Source organism: Rhodnius prolixus, unplaced genomic scaffold, assembly GCF_049639745.1.
Source record: "Rhodnius prolixus isolate KJV_2025 unplaced genomic scaffold, Rpr scaffold_2, whole genome shotgun sequence".
NCBI lineage: Eukaryota > Metazoa > Arthropoda > Insecta > Hemiptera > Reduviidae > Rhodnius > Rhodnius prolixus.
In genome coordinates, this window is record NW_027411592.1 from 63,988,578 (window position 1) to 64,008,692 (window position 20,115).

The window sequence follows — 20,115 nt, forward strand, 5'->3', positions numbered from 1 at the left end:
AACCACGTATTGGTATGGAATTTTATTCTCTTATACACTTTGTTTTTCTCAATTATAAACTATAGTTATTTCGTGCAAAGATCTATAAATGTAGAAGATATAAAGGGTTGAAAATTTTTTGGGTCATGAAATTCTGTAAAATTATGGCCGTTCTATATCTTCCACTGTTAACCACGTATTGGTATGGAATTTTGTTCTCTTATACACTTTGTTTTTCTCAATTAAAAACTGTAGTTATTTTGTGCACAGATCTATAAATGTAGAAGATATAAAGGGTTGAAAATTTTTTGGGTCATGAAATTCTGTAAAATTATGGCCGTTCTATATCTTCCACTGTTAACCACGTATTGGTATGGAATTTTGTTCTCTTATACACTTTGTTTTTCTCAATTAAAAACTGTAGTTATTTTGTGCACAGATCTATAAATGTAGAAGATATAAAGGGTTGAAAATTTTTTGGGTCATGAAATTCTGTAAAATTGTGGCCGTTCTATATCTCCCACTGTGAACCACGTATTGATATGGAATTTCGTTCTCTTGTACACTTTGTTTTTCTCAATTATAAACTATAGTTATTTTGTGCACAGATCTATAAATGTAGAAGATATAAAGGGTTGAAAATTTGTTGGGTCATGAAATTCTGTAAAATTATGGCCGTTCTATATCTCCCACTGTGAACCACGTATTGATATGGAATTTCGTTCTCTTGTACACTTTGTTTTTCTCAATTATAAACTATAGTTATTTTGTGCACAGATCTATAAATGTCGAAGATATAAAGGGTTGAAAATTTGTTGGGTCATGAAATTCTGTAAAATTATGGCCGTTCTATATCTTCCACTGTGAACCAGGTATTGGTATGGAATTTTTTCCTCTAGAAAAAGAGAAAAATACATACATATAATTGTGTTCCGCGTCAATGAAAAGGTTAAGAACCACTGGTTCGATTCCCCGGTGTCTAGGTCTTGGATTTTATTTAATGGTTTATATGTGAAATTTATAGTAAAGTATGTTAGGCGGTTAAGAGAATAGACCCGCAATGCTAAGATGTATTGTTGGTTTAGTGGGTTCGATTCCGGTATCTAGGCCTTGGATTTTATTTAATGGTTAATATGAGAAATTTATAGTAAAGTATGTTAGGCGGTTAAGAGACTAGACCCGCAATGCTAAGATGTATTGTTGGTTTAGTGGATTCGATTCCGGTATCTAGGCCTTGGATTTTATTTAATGGTTAATATGAGAAATTTATAGTAAAGTATGTTAGGCGGTTAAGAGACTAGACCCGCAATGCTAAGATGTATTGTTGGTTTAGTGGGTTCGATTCCGGTATCTAGGCCTTGGATTTTATTTAATGGTTAATATGAGAAATTTATAGTAAAGTATGTTAGGCGGTTAAGAGACTAGACCCGCAATGCTAAGATGTATTGTTGGTTTAGTGGATTCGATTCCGGTATCTAGGCCTTGGATTTTATTTAATGGTTTATATGTGAAATTTATAGTAAAGTATGTTAGGCGGTTAAGAGAATAGTCCCGCAATGCTAAGATGTATTGTTGGTTTAGTGGGTTCGATTCCGGTATCTAGGCCTTGGATTTTATTTAATGGTTAATATGAGAAATTTATAGTAAAGTATGTAAGCTAGTCGCTTCCGTCCATGACCCCTAATTGGTAGTTGGACGTAAAGCCCGCCTGAAAAAAAAAAATAATATAATAATAATAATAGTAATAATAAAAAAACTTTTAGTAAAAAGAATAAAAATGATAATGACAAAAAGTATTTTACAGTTTGGACTAGTCCGTCAGCTGGAGCCGATATTACGTCCATGAAGCTCAGTCCCCCCCTACTCAGCCGCCCCTACTTCCGAGATTAATCAAATTGTTCGAGAAAAATTTATGAAAGAAAAGAAATCAATACTAGGGCAAGTTTAAAAGAAATTATTTTGAAGCTTTTTCTTTTTTTTAAGGAAATCTCAAAAAAAAGGTCAAAAATCCGTTTCTGTAAAGTGGTAGTACTTCCGGTGGGCAAAATTTAGATCTCAAGCTTGCAGTCAGGTCTCCTGATGAGATCCAATCGAAGTATAGAATTTTTAGCTTTTTGCTGTTTTTCGTTTTTCAGATTCCAGGGGTCCTTAAACGGTGGACATTCAGGTTTAAGCTCGGTACCAAAATCCCAGTAGATCCTCTTACCAAGTAAAAGATGATAAAAAAAATATATATATATAAACGTAATATTTTACAGAAGACAGTTGGTTAGTTGATATTTACATCTATTTTAATTATTTAACATTTGCTAAAGATTTAAACAAAGATGTGCTGGGGACTCGTGTCTGACACGTGTTGGCCTACAAGTAGGGCGAGGTAATCCCTGTTCAACGACCTTTCGCCGAATAACTCTAGGGCCAACACTGAGTCTACTTCCTCACTATTAAGTCCGGTTATCGTTTTGTTATCAAAAAACTTTTTTACGGTCATTAATATTTTATATATGTTTCGAATTTGAAAAAAAAAAGTTGGAGTTATTAAACTTGATTAAATGCAGTAAAAGGAAATCGTGTGAGTGTGTTCACATAAATGTGTTTCTTATTGACTAAGTAATTTAAGGAAATTGATAAGTAAATGTACGCCGCCCACACTCAAATCACAAATAGAAGTTCTGCAATCGATAAGGTCAACTTGATCGATTTAAATTTAACAACCCTTTATATTCATTGGGTAAATTGTTCTTACTAATTGCAAATAAAAACATGCACAGTGCAAAAGTAGTACTTAATCCAGGCTTTGTATCTTTCCTAGTTTACTTGATGCAGGAGCCCCGGTAACTCTGGACCAATGATCTTACTGATTACAGGTTTCTCATATTTCAATTCTTAAATTAAGATGTAAATAATTTTAATTGGGTACAAAATGGCAATTAAATAAATCTACATTATTGGGTGTTGTTGGGTCTTGGCGCGTATAACGCGTATATGCTCAACATTTCAGCACAGATATGTGCCCTCACCAGTGGCTGATATGTATCATAATACAGAAGTGTGCTACTTGAAAGTTATAACATTCATATGTAGGTTATACACAAGGTTATAACCTTGTTTTTTTTTCACAACCAGGTGATTTTAATGGCGAATATTGTAGGTAGCTTTTTGATTAAGATTTGATTAAGTGGTTACTAGATATTTCCTAGTTCATTCTGTAAAGTTAAAAATTAAAACAGGTTTCCCTAAGACGCCACGATAGCTGAGTGGTTATGAGACTAGACCCGCAATGCTAAGATGTATTGTTGGTTTAGTGGGTACGATTCCCGGTATCTAGGCCTTGGATTTTATTTAATGGTTAATATGAGAAATTTATAGTAAAGTATGTTAGGCGGTTAAGAGACTAGACCCGCAATGCTAAGATGTATTGTTGGTTTAGTGGGTTCGATTCCCTGTGTCTAAGCCTTGGATTTTATTTAATGGTTAATATGAGAAATTTATAGTAAAGTATGTTAGGCGGTTAAGAGACTAGACCCGCAATGCTAAGATTGGTTGTTGGTTTAGTAGGTTCGATTCCCCAGGTGCCTTGGATTTTATTTAATAATTAATATGAGAAATTTATAGTAAAGTATGTTTGTTAGTCACCTCCGTCCACGACACCTAATTGGTAGTTGGACGTAAAGCCCGCTTGAAAAAATAGGCAATTACTTACTTACTTAAAACAGGTTTCCTTAACTATGTGAATCATCAAGATTTCAACGTGCATAAGGTTTCCTCTAAGGTTATTAAACAATAACTGAGAAATCGTTCTATGAAAATGGGTTAAAAAAATTAAATTAAAAATTAATTTAAATTAGGTAAACATACATTAACTTTATCGAACGTTTCTAAATGGATGAAATTACAAGTAGGAATGAAATGTACTATTTTATTATGGGCCAAAGAGGGCGTGGTGTAAAATAGATGGGCGGGTAGGCGTGGTTAGACATACATGGGTGGGTAGGCGTGGTTTGATAAACAGTTCTCGCTTTTGATTGGCTTTTCATCCCACCTACTTTTTACACTTCCATTCTTCACTGAGATTGGCCAATTCTTTATTCTTAATTATTTCTATGAAAAATAATAGTTTAATTTTTTTTACTAATCCCCCCCCCCGTAGGTATTTAATGAAGAATCAAAATAGGCAAAACTTATCTCAATAAAAACATGAAAAATAAAAGATTTTTCTCGCTTAATGTCTTGTTTTAATATTCTAATAATGTAAGGATAACCAGAAAACTACGAATAATGGTTATTTTCCTGGTGAAGTAGGTAAAAGAAAATTGTGGGTTTTGTTCAGCTATTGTTCCCTGTCATTTCGTGAGTTTATTTATTTAGAGCTATTATTTAAAGATTGAATGATTAATAGTTCAGATACTTCCTTTTACAATCTCCAATTACTGAACAAATATTTTGTAGATGAAAATGGCCAGCATAATAGGGTCTGTGACATCTAATAAATTGTAAACAATATTAATGAAAATTGAATGCAGTAAAATTCACTTAAATGATGTAAAATTTGAGTAAAATCCTTAAGCTTTAACGAACGTTTCTAAATGGTCGAAATTACGAACTGAAAAGCATGTATTTTTATTAGGTACTTGCTGATACGAGTAATTTATATCATTGGGCATTTCCGCAATCAGAAAGTTTAAATATTTGGGTTGGTTGATTTGTCCGTTTACAGAAATCAGAGAAAAAGTGATCAACCATATCTTCGGATCTTACCTTGTGAATTTTGTCAATGTCAGCTATTGTTTTTTGATTACTTTACCAAGGGGAGCCTTCTTGAAGGGGATTTAGAATTCCCCCCACGGAAAACCACTTAACAGTTTCAAGATTTTTTCGTAAATAAAAAGTGTCATGTAGCGCTCCCACATCAGAAGATGTTAATCAAGTACTTAACGCTAAATTCTTAAACAAGACAAAGAAAATAAATAAAATAACAAAAATACTCGGATCCCAAAAAAACACATAAGAAAATTAATATTTAGAGATAACCTAACTTCAAAATTTAACCTATTACCACTTTGATACGTTCAGTTTACTTTTGTGGGTGTAGGTTACGCTTAGCATTGGTTATCTTTCAGTGGAACATGATACTGAATTAGATTTTTTCATTGGCTCAAAACTTATACTTCTTTTCTTTTTTTTTACGCGCGCACCGGAGGTACTTTTCTTATCTGTGATTGGCTTCCATAGTTTATCTCATGAAACTTTGTTTACTATTGGTTTAGTTCTGCAGATTATCTTTTAAACATTTTTTTTTTTTTATCAGGATTGAGCTTGACACCTTTAATAGTGATAATAATGCAATTTTGGTCACACACGACTATCTCCACAATTTTCATAGTTTTTCTCCAAACATGGTATTTTTATACAAGAAAAAAAATTTAATGTACGATTTGATTTTAATGTACGATCACCAATTAAAAGTACTTTCAAGGGGATCTTGTTGTTTCTAGAATGCCTTTTTAAAAATTGATTTGCTTGAAAATCATTTTATATGAACTATTTGATGTAGGTTTGATGTAGGTAGATGTAGCCGAGCGGTTAAGAGACTAGACCCGCAATGCTTAGATGTATTGTTGGTTTAGTGGGTTCGATTCCTGGTCTTAGGCCTTGGATTTTATTTAATGGTTAGTATGAGAAATTTATAGTAAAGTATGTTAGGTGGTTAAGAGACTAGACCCGCAATGCTAAGATGTATTGTTGGTTTAGTGGGTTCGATTCCCCCGGTCTAGGCCTTCGATTTTATTTAATGGTTAATATGAGAAATTTATAGTAAAGTATGTTTGCTAATCGCCTCCATGTACGGCACCTAATTTGGTAGTTGGGCGTAAAGCTCGCCTGAATAAATAGGCCATTACTCGTACTCTACTTCTTTCCACTTTAAACTATTTGATGTGTCCGCTAAGCAATAGTGTATTTAAGAAGAATTTTTATTATGCGTTTAAAATATTAATGGAGTCCCCACAATTTTAGCCAACCCTAATAAAATAACCAAGCTACGCAACTAATGAGTATAATTTCATTTTATGATTTTACCGCAGGCCAATAAACACAGAATAACTTCTAAAAGTAATTTTCTTCTCAATACAACTATTTTTCATGAGAAAAGTTAATAAATATATGGTCGGAATTCAGGCCCTTCCTACAGCCCAGAAAATGTACTAGAGTCATGCCAATGCCACGTCTTTATAAAAAAGAAACACTGCCCCCACCCTCCAGTATGGCCAAGAGAAGTAATAAGTCCTTGGTGTTGTTCGTGACCAATTACATTCTCTCAAAATAATGCTGCATTTTTCTTAAAAGGTCTTACTTGTCTGCAGGCTCAAAAAACTAGACCAGTCTAATGGACCCGGATTACTAGTTCAGCCATGAACTTCAGCTGTATTCATGAACACGAATAACACGACAGTAATGTCAATAATTTGGGCGCAAACCAAAATTTCGAACCAGCTGCTGAGCCTTAGATTTTCTTTTCCTAGGAGCTTCTTACAGCTCACTGGCCGGTGATGGACAGTGTTGTCTGTAACGAGAGAACACTGTCCGGAGGCCGGCAGTGCACTGAAAAAAGCTCTGGGCGCCAATAACCTTAGATGTTGACGCGCCTTAAATCATCAAAAAAAAATATATAAATATCCCATCATCTAATTAAATCCACAATTAGTTCCAATTGACGACTGAGAAAAATTAAAATTCCTTCACTAAATTTAGTTAATATTAATAGACCTTGTATTTCATAGGATTTGTAGAGAAAAGTTATTAATTTACGTGTGTATAGTGTAACTACTCAGCGCGCATGCGCCAAATACCGACCGCAGCACTGTAGCGGCCGAATTTCAAAACCGGTACTTACTTTAAAAACACGTCTGGTTCATAGGAAGTTAAGTGAATCCTTAGCATGGCATTATTCTGCAATAAAATCTCCCCGCTCCTGGAGTAGTACATCCGGTTATGGAATTATTGATCGTTACGTCACCATAAGGTCTTCTGGGAGGGATCAAAAATTTGATGGAAAATAGTTTCATATTTAAGGGATTTTTTTTAGTTTTTGAGGTAATCTGTTAACTATCAGATTACTCATATGACCGCAATTATTTTCTTAACCTAGCCGGATGCAGCAAAAATAGGCGCAGTTGTAGAGAGTCTGGAAATCGTAAAAAAAACTAGGATAAAATTAATTTTAAAAAATAAAATAAAATAATAGAAAATATTATAGCACAAAGCTAAATTACCTTGAACCAGAGTAAAGCTTGGCAACCGCGCCGTGACACTTGGCAACGATTCAACTCCAGTATTATATTTCTTGGACGGAAAATTTGGTACCTAGAAGTTTTGTTTTGTTTTTTTTTCTTTATAGTCTCCTGGGAAATACTTCTGGCTATCCAGTGAAGCTTGTAAAAGGTGGTATCCAGGAATTGGAAATGATGGTGGACTTACACGTAGATGGTCATCACTGGCCGAGAAAGCGGAAACTAGTAGGTTCTAGAATTCTCCTCTGGCTTCCATGTGCAAAGCATTTCCTCTTTGAACTGGATGATTATCACATCACCGGATTGGCACACTATTGTCCCAAGAACTAACAAGGAAACTACTAAGAAAGAACTGAGGAAGCGGAAAAAGCAAGGCACCCCTCCATGTAAAGACGGGGTTGGAACTATGACGTTCTCTAGGATGTATGGAGAGAGCCATGCGGGGGGCGCGGGGGCCGGTGAAATATTATTATTTAGTACTATGTGACGTCACACACCCAGCGGCCCTCGGCCCTATAAATAATTCCAGCTGCTAACCCCGTTAACTCCCCCAAATAGCTAGTTAGAATTGTATTTCTTTTTTTTTCACGAATCAGGCAACAATCGCAGAATAAAGTAAATAAAATAATGGCTAAAATAAGGCCATGGTCTAACAGCTCTTCAATAAGACTTGCGTGTTCGGCCCCCCCCCCCACCACCAGGATTGGGCTCTTCTTGCTCACTCTACTCCTAAGCAAGAGGAAGTACTGTAATCGTGCGGATTTCCAAATTTTCGAGTTTTAACCTTAAACATCCGTTTTGAGATAGATACCCTGAATTCGGGAAAAATAGTTTTTAATGGGCGAAACGGTTAGGATCAAATTTTTGATAATTCGCTTAGATCAGGGGGGGGGTCGCCAAACTTTTTTTGATTATGGACCCCCCTATATAATTTTACAGAAATCTCCATCGACACCCCCCCCATATAGAAGTAATTTTTAGTTAATTAAAAATAAAACTATCTCATTAGGTACTGTGTTAATATAATTTATTGTTCTCGGTGAGAGGTTATTTCCCAAAAGTTACGTCATTAAAAATTAAGTTTTTTTCCCCTCTTCTAAACTAAAACAGTGTTGCCTCGCACTAAAACATAATAATGTCGTACTAAAAGGTGATAGCGGACAATAACCCATTAGCGAACATCTATAGTATTCTCATTTTTCCTACAATCGATGTCTAATCAAAATATCTCAATAGAAAGCACACAATTATTGTCATTGTTATCAACGTAGCAATCATTAAAAAAAAAAAAGTAATTAGTCTAATGGATTGTTATTGTACGTTGGTGATATTTATTGTACAATAATTAGTTCTTTTATTGCAGATAACTAATAGAAATTGTGCACAATCAGTATGCAACGTGCAGAAAAAAAAAATTTGTTATTCACAGAATTCATTATTTCGTTTTGGCTGGAGTTCAGGTAAATAATACTGTATAATTTGATGGAATTTATTATTTATACTTTTATTAGTTAATAAGAGATACTAAATGTAATGCCAGAAATTTAAATTTGAAATAAATTTAGTAACCCAGAACTATAGTTACACAATAGGAATCGAAGTTCTGTTTATCCTTTCAAATATTTTTTTTTTTTTAATCGAGAATAACTTCAACGACAATAAAACTTGTAATATTGTTTGGTTAAACAATAAACAACCACTTTTAAGTTATAGTTGCAATAAAAAAAAAATAGTTGGGCCTAGATAACCTAAAATTTGAAACGCGGGAAATGGTAACCTAAAATTGACGTTGCATTGGCGGGAAAGTTCTACTAGACACGTCACCACTCGCTGAATGTTATTTATGGTCTTATCTTTTAGGTTAATTTTATTTAAACTGAATTTCGATAAAATTTATTTTTAAATCAAAATTTGTTTTAATAAAATAAAATAAAAGATCACCTGAACAGTAGCCTAGGATGCCACATTTTGAGGTCAAGATTTCAAAGGAAAACATCAACGATTTTCCTGGAAAACTGAAGGACACCCCATTCACTGCGTAGATTTTCTAAGAAACATTCGATCAACGGCATTTTCTTAGAAAGGTTAGCGCTAAATCTTGTAAATCTTTAGGCGTCTATTTCAATGAAATGTTAGTTACATCATTAACTAATTATGTTTTTAAAGTATTTAAGAGTGTTTAACCAAAAACGAATTAGAACCATAAGTGAATCGCAGGTCCGGATTTACGAGGGTCGTTTGAAAAGTCCGTGCAAAGTCAGAGAGATAGCACCACTGGCGCGTATCGAGGTTATGTTTAGTTAGTAGCATCTCTTGGAAGAACGCACACCAAGTTTCAGCCAGATCGGTCTATTTCTTTGTGTTTGGCATTCGTTTGAATCGAGGAAGTCGAGTGATTTTCAAAAAAAAATGGACGAAAAAGAATTTCGTGTGTTGATTAAACACTACTTTATGAAAGGCAAAACGGCCTCAGGAGACTAAAGAGAAGCTTGATAAACATTATGGTGACTCTGACACCTTCGATTAGAACAGTTTATAAGTGGTTTCAAAATTTTCTGGAGTGGCCATATGGGCGCACAAGTGACGCTGAACGTTCTGGGACGCCCTGTTGAGGTTACTACTCCAGAAATCATTGATAAAATCCATGAAATGGTGATAGATGACAGAAGAGTGAAGGTGCGTGAGATTGCTAGTGCTGTGGGCATCTCGAATGAACGGGTACATAATATTTTGCATCAACATTTGGACCATGACAAAGCTATCCGCAAGATGGGGGTGCCGCGATTGCTCACGCTTGACCAAAAACGAAATCGTGTAAGGACGGTTTGCAGCTGTTCCAGAAGAATCCGCAGGACTTTAAGCGTCGTTTCGTCACTGTGGATGAAACATGGATACATCACTACACTCCTGAGACCAAAGAACAATCTAAACAATGGGTTACCAAGGGGGAATCTGCGCCAAAAAAAAGGGCGAAGACCGTTCCTACGGCCGGAAAGATTATGGCGACTGTCTTTTGGGATTCGCAAGGAATAATCCTCATCGACTATCTGGAAAAGGGTAAAACTATTACAGGTGCATATTATTCATCGTTATTGGACCGTTTGAAAACCGAGCTGCAAGAAAAACGCCCACGATTGGCCCACAAAAAAGTCCTTTTCCATCACGACAACACACCAGCTCACACCTCAGCAGTTGTGGTCGCAAAATTAATGGAAATAGGGTTCCAACTCGTTTCACATCCCCCCTATTCTCCAGACTTGGCTCCCTCGGACTACTATTTGTTCCCCAATATGAAGAAATCGCTGGCGGGAAAAAGATTTTATTTAAACGAGGAGGTGATTGCAGAAACGAATGGCTATTTTTCAGACTTGGACAAATCCTATTATTCGGAAGGGATCAACAAACTAGAGCAGCGTTGGACGAAGTGTATAAGCCTAAAAGGAGACTATGTTGAAAAATAAAAAAGGTTTACCCCAAAAAATTAAGTAGTTTTTATTTTTGCTCGGACTTTTCAAACGACCCTCGTAGATGAAAAGAGGACCTAGGCTATTCCACTTATGAGGGGCCCTTTTACCTCCCATTTTTTAAGTTTGTAAATTACATGAGAGATAATAAAATACATCACTAAATACAGTGTTTTAGTGTTCACCGGTTTTTAGAATAGTGTAATTTTAATTTTGCTAACAATTTTGAATGTAGGCCCCCTCTTGATCTTGAGGCCGTAGGCCAGGGGTCAAATAGCCAGCCAGCCAGAGCATAAAGTTATCAATTAAACTCGGAAAGTGCAGCAGATAGACGCAATAAAAAACAATTGCATTTGAATTACGTAAACAATCACGAAATTTAGCGAAATTTCACAGGCTTATTGTAGAATATGTGAATTGCCCTTTTTACGTTAAGTTCTAAGAGAATTTTGGACAATTAGCGCAGTAATAATAGCAATTACGGGAATTTCTAGATCAGATTAATTGTCTCACATTGTCACTTTACTCGCGACGTCACAAAGCGACCTAATTTTTTTCTCTATTTCCGCCAAGGACATATCCGTAAATAAATAAATAAAAAACTATCTACGAACTAAAAAAAGTAGTGAGTATCAACTATTTTCATAAAAATACATTAACCTTGACGAAGTAACAGCATATTATATTTGTGCATGGTACAAAGTAAATGGCAAAATCAAGTCCTCTCAACCGGAACTAACACTACTCCAGAATGGGATAACATCCCTTTTTTTTGAGATTTTCACAGCTTAGTTTCCGGTCAGTGGAGAGTACGACCTATTTCACGATTCACCTTGTTAGTCAGAAGCAAAATGAAGGGCAATCCTTCGCCAAAATGTAGCCCTTAGTCGAATTTTCCCGAATAAATAAAAGCTACTACAAGTTACCTAACTTCAATAGGTAATCGGAGCTTTGTGGTCGTAATTTTCTCGGATAGTCAGGCTGTTCTACGAGCTATTAGTTCCAACCAGGTTAACTCAAAACTGGTTTGGGACTGTCTGGGTGCCCTGAAGGAAATTAGTGACCAAAATAAGGTCTTTCTGGTTTTGGGTACCTGGTCATTTAGGACATAAGGGAAAAACGAAGCGGCAGATTCACCCGGGAAGGTTCTGCGGGACACTTCGTTGGCCCGGAGCCCTGTTTTGGGGTTTCGAAGTGTGTTAAGACTGCGACCATTAACTTATGGGTGCAGAGACAGGCGAAGGAGTTCATTACGGGGCTATTCGCCGAGGCTGACTGCAGAATTAATCCGTCAAGGCCGTGTGGTGCTATATGGATGATTGTGGGCTTATTAACCGACCTAACTGCAGGCTCAGAAAACCCTCTGGACCTGGCAGATGATAGCCTTTGTAGGTTCTGTCAGGAAGAGGAGTAAACGTCACTGCACGTGTTGTGTCAATGTGAGGGGTCTTGTCTGGGCTAAGGATGTTTACTTCTCGGGGAGCGAAAAACCAAGGCCTGTGTGAGCTTTACCCAAGAGTCACTCTCCCAGAATTAAGAGTCTGATTAAAAGGACGAGGTCTGGAAGGGTGAGCTTTAGAGTGAGAGGAGGCACAATAGATCTCCAAAGGGGTCGTAGTGGCGTGGGCCTTGAGGCCGCCCTAGTCTAATCTAATCTAGTAAGTTACCTAACGCACAAAGTAAGAACTCCAAGTTTGAAGAAAATGCTAGAGGCTGCCTCAGTGAAAATATTGTTTTTAAAAAAGAAAAAGTTAATAATAAATTCAAGAAAAACAAAAAAAAAAGCACTACTGGTTACATTTTGGCGGGGACAGTGATTGCTCCTCCCTGAATTAGATTTCAAATTTGATTTTCCTGATTCAGGGGGCCCTCAAAATGAATCTTCCCGCTGAAAAATTGATATTGGAAACGATCACAATACTTCCTCTTATTTAGTATAAACCAGAGAAATTACAAATAGGCACACAGTGTATTAGAAGTAAATATTTACAAAGAATTTTCTTATTCTTACACAAATTAACCAATTCCTAATCAAATATTTAGTGCAAACAAAAATCCTAGAATAATAAGGGTAAGGTGAAGAACATGGATGACGTAAACAGCTGATTTGAATAATTCAATTGATTTAGATCGATTGTTAGTTATTATTCATTAAACACTAACCCAAAAATAAAGGTATACAGTTTGTGAATCGTAAAAAAAATATATTTTCTTTAGAATGGGGGGGGGGGATATTTCATCTTGATATAGATTACATAATTTTTTTAGGATGGGGGTATTCTAGTTGAGGAAATAACTTACCTCTGATACATAAATAGATCTCTATTTATTTGCTGAAAGTAATGATAATAAGTCCATTAAAATAAAAATAGAACGTTGTGATATTACCATCGTTAGAAGATATTCCAGAGGTAGTTCCAGACAGGTTAGCGCTCCCCTCCTAGCCAGAATTGAGCTGGGCACCGAGATGTCTAACGGTAAACAGGGCAACATCATTCTGTAACAATTGAACAGGCCGGGTAAACTAACCTGATCCATCCATAATCACCTCCCACTAATGGACATCAATAAGTGAACATTTGTTTACCTAAGAGATTATGTATAATGGTATACCTGGAAATCTTGTAAACAATTCTGCCAACTGTATGTTTATTTAGCATAATATTGATTCTCTACTCTATTATAGTTCAATTTAATTATTAAGTAGATAATTTTAGGAATATACGTCGTGTATACTGTAATGTATTATAGAATTGCACTAAGAATTACATTATTTTTATATCTGACCATGACAAACGACTTTATCTCACTACAAAATGTACTTTCTGACTTCAACTTTACATCATTCGGAAGTTCCACTTAATTAAATGGATTTAATACTTTTTCCTATTTACGAAATTGACTCCTGCAAGTTTCCTTTTAAACTTGCCATGTATATCGATCGATTTTGTTAAGACAAAAGTAAAAGAAAAAACCTTATACGAGGTGTGGCCATTAAATAACGAGACTGATGCTGTAAAAAAACATTTTATTCCAAATTTAAACATATTTAGTTATTATCACCTTCAATATACACCACTCCCCTATCCCTACAACGCTCCATGCGAATTTACCATTGTTCTGAAACAGTGCTGGAAGTCTTTTTCTTCTGTGAGCGCCTGCATGACGCGTGCAGGCTTTTTCTTTCACAGCTTCACAGCGGACTGAAATCGTGTTCCTTTTAAAATGCAGATTTGACTTTGGCGGAACAGTTCTAAAGTCACATGGGGCCGCCAGGTCAGGCGGATGGCCTAAAACTGGGATGTTGTACTTGGCTAGAAATGTCATCTTGACAGAGACAATGCAGTGTGAGCCGGCGCCGCGGTTGTCCTTGATGGAGAACCCCGGTGAATTGTTCTTCCACAAAAATTGGGTCGTTTTTTTTTTCCCCTTACTCTTTCACGGAGTTGAGAAAAACACTTCACCGGTAGTAATGTTTGATTAATTATAATCGATATTTTCATCCGTTTTGGACGTGGAAGGGCGATCCGGGGCGGACATCATCTCCTGACGTCTTCTCGGGCCATCTTGGAAACCACTTGAATCACTCAAAAAACTTGCGCACGTGATTCAACATTCATCGCCATAAACCTCTTTTAATAAAAGATAAGTTTAAGTAGAGGTTTTACCAAGTTTTGATGTGAAATTTCACGACAATTCGTTGCTCTACTACGTTGCGTAGTATCGATGTTTTGCGGCAAAACGAAACTAAACACCTCTAATACCACTAACGACTGTTCCGGTCAGCCTGATTTCTCTACAAACACGACACAAGGAGAAGGCTTTACGCTGCACAGCTGTCGGTCGTTAGGATTTGGCGTATGCATAGTTCTTCTGTAGCAGCATCGTTATTTAATAGCCACATCTCGTGTAGAATACAGTAGAGATTAAATATCGATAACAGAAATCAATGAAAGAAGATGTCAATTTCTGATTAATTATTATTTTAAGCTGCGTGAGGCAGACGTCATAGACGTGTAGACTGAGGGTAAGACTGGTTGTATTTAAGAAAATAAAACAAGAAATATTAAAGCTGACGTCAAAATAAAAATCATTGGTCGAAAAGTCGTAAAGTAAGCAAAAAAGAAAACACACAGGGCTTATGAATGTCAACAATGGACGACCAATAATCGAATCAGTTCCCATGATGCAAGTTGTTTGCGAGTATTATATAAGTTTTAACCTACTTGAGAAGCAGTTAAATATCAATATGTTAGCGGATGTAATAAAAAAATTATAAACTATTAGGGAAATATTTTATTATCTCTTTGGAAGAAAACTTTATTACGTTTATGTTCTTGAGAAAGAAGTTGTTGTTTTTCTCAAGGAAAATTCTATTCACATCAAGTATTTTGATTGTATCAAATAATAAAATATCAAGAAAACTTTTAACATTGTGACGCAAATAATACGTCATTTTATTAGAACTTGAAAAAAAGAATTCAACGATTTCTCTTAGTGTACAAAAATCATTGGAATCGATTACGCAATTTACTTCAATTTAGAATATTTGTTTACAATCGAATTTCAAAAACAAAATTTTTTTGAAATCGATGAGGCTGTGTATTTAGACAAAAAAAAAAGGACTAAAAAGAGTTTTTCCAAAGCAATGATTAAAATAAAAGTTAGACCATTTTATATCGATTTAATTCGATTGAAAAACTTGAAAAGTTCCATTAAATTATGTTTACAAGAATGGTATTGATAAATACATAAACCTTTTTTTTAAAAAAACAATGTCACCCAGAATGCAAATTCTATGCATTTAATTAAAATAAATTAGACCCAAATTAAATTATTTGCAAATAAATTATCGTGTAGACTGGGTAACGTTTTTTTTTTTTTGCACACGATAAGACAATTTGCCAAAAAAAATCGGAAATAAACTCATTCAAAGATAAAAAAAAACAAAAAAGCACCTTTATTTTTTGCTTTCACTTTGTTTAAGGATATTTTATTATTAACATAACGTTTATTCAATCATAACTGCTTCCCGTTGCAGAGAGTGTTTTTGAATTTAGTGACTTCATTAGCGCGTTAATGTCTTTGTTTTTGATAAAATAAAAAACTTATAATGGAGCCGGAAATAAAATTTCAACTTTTAATTTTCTGTTGTACAAAAAAAATAAAGTATTTAAAAAAAAAAAATACAATAGCTTCCTTTACACAACTCATCGTCCGAATTTTTGAAACCTAACCTAACCTAACACAATCCATTGAGATGATATTTTTAAGGGATGCCACCTCACCATCAAAACTGCAATTAATCGATTTTTTTTCTGCAGAAAAAGTTCCAAATAAAAGTGTTACCCCCGTTTTTTGATTATACGCATCAGTAGTATACAGAAGTTTCATGCAAAGTCTTAGAGCCATTTTCAAAAAAAAAAACTAATCGCAAAAAACTGACGAATCGCTTCAGTATAATCGATACTTCATACCTAGATTTCGACAAAAAAAACATTACTATCAAAACTACAACTGACATCAAATTAGAGCTTTTTGAATCTGTTCCCATTCACATACATGCAACCTAATAAAAACATTCTTTCATTTTATTCTTACCAAAGAAAAAAAGTAAGTAATACATAAACCAAATTGAGATTTTACACAAAAATTATACAATCGAGAAGGTTACTTTGCAGTTAATAATAAAAACAACAATATATATGTATAGTTCTGTTTTCACGAAAACTGTTAATATTTTGGTTTTTACTGTTAAAAATGCTGTATTCAAAACATTAATGCAGGAAGGTTTGATAGAACCTAGGAATCTCTCTAAAGTATCATTTTAGTCTAAAGTATTAGGCATAGTTGTTAGAAATAACTGAATATTTCACTAAAAATCTCTTGTTTGAAAAAATATCGCTTGATCGAAATGAGGTTACTAAAATTTGTTCAATTTTCTTTGATTTACTGGCTAGAGTAATATTTTTTTACTTTCATTTACTATGTTAAAAAAGAAAAAAAAGCTCAAATTTGATATTTGGTTCAGGTGCCACCAAGGAACCCAAAAAGTAAGCGTTTGTCCCACAGAATTGCCAGTAAGTGCCCATTTCAATATATTTTAGGATTTTCCCTTTAAAGGATCAATTTCAGGTCTTATCGTTCGCAAAATCGGTCCAATCGGAAAGACCAATTTACGTAACAGATGTTATTTTCTCTTTAATTATTTATTTCTTATAAGTATTGTTTCAGAATATCTTAAGAGTAGCCAAAATTCCGACTTGAGAGTTTTTTTTTTTTTTAGAACATTCATTTTAAGTTTGATCCTAGCACAGTTATGGGACGGCACAATTTTAATGAATGAGCACAATTTTATACTATTATAACACTTTTGAATATAATTTTTTTTTTGTTTTTCAAAATAATAAATACGTTAAGCTGCAGTGAGAAAAAGAACATATGTTTACAAGTTGGCAGTCTTGTTCAAGTCGTCAGCTGTTAACCATGCTTATAAAATTGCATAGCTACAAACATGGTCCTCGTAAGTCGAAACTTAAATCAAGTGTTACTTTTGTTGTCTGTTATTTTGTTTTTTTTAATCACTATAGTGTTAAATTTAATATAGTTATTTAACTAAGCATTATATTGATTCAATAAAAAGGTGTAAACAAAGAAAATATTGTTTTAATCTAACCTAAAATATGGATGCAACCTGCAGCAGAGATGTTTTCTATAAAACCACTTTGGTTAGTTTCTTTATTTGGAAATTATCACAAAACCAAAAGGAAAATTTAATACAAAACACTTTCATGGAACCACACACATATTCACACAACTTTTCTGCGATGAATAACTTTTTACATTATTATTAAACCCATTATTTTTGTTTTGAATCCATAGACAACAAAAACTAGAAGATTTTGTGACACAGTGAACCTAAAAGTTTTTTTTAAAAAAATTAAAATTAATTGAATTCTCTTAGTAAACAAAGTAGCACATTGAACGAAATTAATTATTAAAACAGCACAAGTGTAAGTAAAAAAAAAAAAAAAATTAAAATAACTCTCGAGTTGTATCCTGCTGCCGAGACAGTGTACTACTGACGGGGGACTTCGGTTTATCATACTATTAAACTTGTATACGAGACGCGAGTTTAACTCCATCCATACTACCAAACATTATTAAATCTACCCTTGACCCCGTTCAGTTGCGTTTTCTATATTATTATTTCTAGCTACTAAATCTGGTTTCTCAGCTCGTATTAAACGGTATTGTTTGTTTGCAGCTCTTATTTCCTTACTCGTATAACCTCTACATGATTTATATACAGTGTTATGTGGCTTTATTATGTATATTTTCCATGCACACTGCTTTTTGTATAGGTTATTTTATTCACTTATTTTACACAAATAAGGTTTGGAATTTGTTTTTACTCATTATCCACAGAAAAAAAACAATTTTAATATTACATTTTACAAAATAATTTGTTTTATTACATTATTAAGGCTCCTTTTACTAACACGTAGTGCTGTTAATTATTAATTTATGACCCATTGTCATAACGTTTATTACCTTTTGTTACGAATTACGCCTTAAAAACTGCATTTTTTTGGCCTTAATTAAATTTGAAATCATTAAATCTGTTGTAAACACTCAAACGACCTTCTCTTAGCCCAACTTATGTTATTAAAATTTTATGAAACCTCTTGAAATTTGCTCTAAAAAGAAAAAGTTATCTTCAATATTTATACTTTGTGAGCTGTATTATTAAAACTGGTACTGTGGAAAGGGCAGGTGTTATGTTTCAGTTAGCTGTGAACCCCTCAATAAGATCAATTTTCTCTAAATAAGTTAGAACTAAAATGATTGGCTTATCATAAAGTTATGTCCAAGTCTTGGATGGTTGGACTTAGTTGACTTTACAGAAAGGCAACTAGAAACAAGCCGCTCTATACGGTATGATCGAACTTTGTGCTCTTAATTCACGAAACATACGTAGATGTTAGAACCGAAGAATATGCCAGAATAGAGTACTTCAGAACAGAGCTTGTCTTCATTCCTTACTAAACAAGGTATTCTAGAAAAATATTTGGTGAATAATAGTAATATCCAATAAAGTAGAACTTGTTAAGTTTATCGAAAAAAAATTGTCAATTCACTTGGGTGATACCTAAACGAAATATCAAATTTGAAACCCAGGTTACAGAATCATTCCGTTGACGCCTTTTTTTTTTTTTCAAATTCGTTTCCCGTTTGAATCTGCAAGACTACGCTGGAGTGGACTTAACTGCACAAGCGCTATGCATCACAGATGAGCTTGTTTGTGATAGGTCTTATTACGGATAAAGCATTAGGGATTCCTTGTGATCCATACTACATATTTAGCTGCCTTAAGCACATCCAATTTGTCTCTTCATTTAATAGTAATGATATACTTTACTTTTCCTAACAAATTATTTCATTTATATTTTATTAATTCGCGTTAAATTATTATGATTGCAAAAAAAATGCGGATGGATGTTTCCAATTCAAGAAAAAAGACCTTGAAATTAATGTATGTATATCTTGCACATCACTTGTGTGTGTATTGATTCATCATTTATAAGGTCATTGATTTAATGCAAATAAATCAATGTAAATAAAGTAAGAAAAATGTAAATAATAAATTGTTTTTAGATTCTCTATTTGTTAGCACAAATCTGCTCTGCCTCTTTATTCTATAGATTTACTCCATTCTATTTTTTTTTTTATTAAATCACAGTAAAAAATAATTTGAAAGGCTTACTTTAAAAATGTCGATTTGTCCATTGTGTCAAACTTTTCAGAATGTATGCAATAATTTATTCTTCTGAGTGGGAAGCTGCAAGTAAAGGTCTACTTTCTAAGAAATAATGGGAAGTCAAGGGATAATGGTATAGTTTAAACTACAGGATGGGTCCTTTTTTCTCCAACGTACTGCTGGAAATTTTTTTCACAAGAAACCAGAGGTTTCTAACTGTTAGCTTTTCCGCATTATCTCTTCTGGTTACCTAATGCCAGCAAAGTTATATCGAAAACTAGCGATTGCGCCTTTTAGAAAACAGGAAGGATGTTTCCTTTTTCCAGGACTTTCGAGGAGGTGAAACGTTTACTGTTCCCCAATAGAAAGCTATAGGTCTTGTTTTTGGTCACACGCTGGCCCTTTAGCGGGAAACGTTTTAAGGGCGATTTTCCATTCGAAACAGCCGCTAGGTCATTCGCCATTGGAACAAAATGATGACGCGCATTCACAACATAAATACATTTTAATATATAAATGAAAAGTAAAAAAAAAAAAAAAAATCCTGCAGCATCAAAAATCGTCTTTGGAAACTTTTAAAGACCGTTTCATTGAAAAAGTAATGAAAATTGACATAAAGATT

General features: G+C 34.3%; 1 protein-coding gene across 1 annotated transcript in view; it reads right to left on the bottom strand.

The window, feature by feature from the left end:
* The window catches only part of LOC141450153 (high affinity 3',5'-cyclic-AMP phosphodiesterase 7A-like), a 392,695-nt gene extending 375,141 nt beyond the window's left edge, over positions 1-17,554 (bottom strand). The window contains exons 1-2 of the mRNA XM_074120290.1: positions 17,409-17,554; positions 13,121-13,229 (exon numbers count right to left, since the gene is read on the bottom strand). Coding sequence (XP_073976391.1) covers positions 13,121-13,228 — 108 coding nt within the window. The 5' untranslated portion in view covers position 13,229; positions 17,409-17,554. The remainder of the gene's footprint in view (positions 1-13,120; positions 13,230-17,408) is intronic.
* Positions 17,555-20,115: the final 2,561 nt, after the last annotated feature.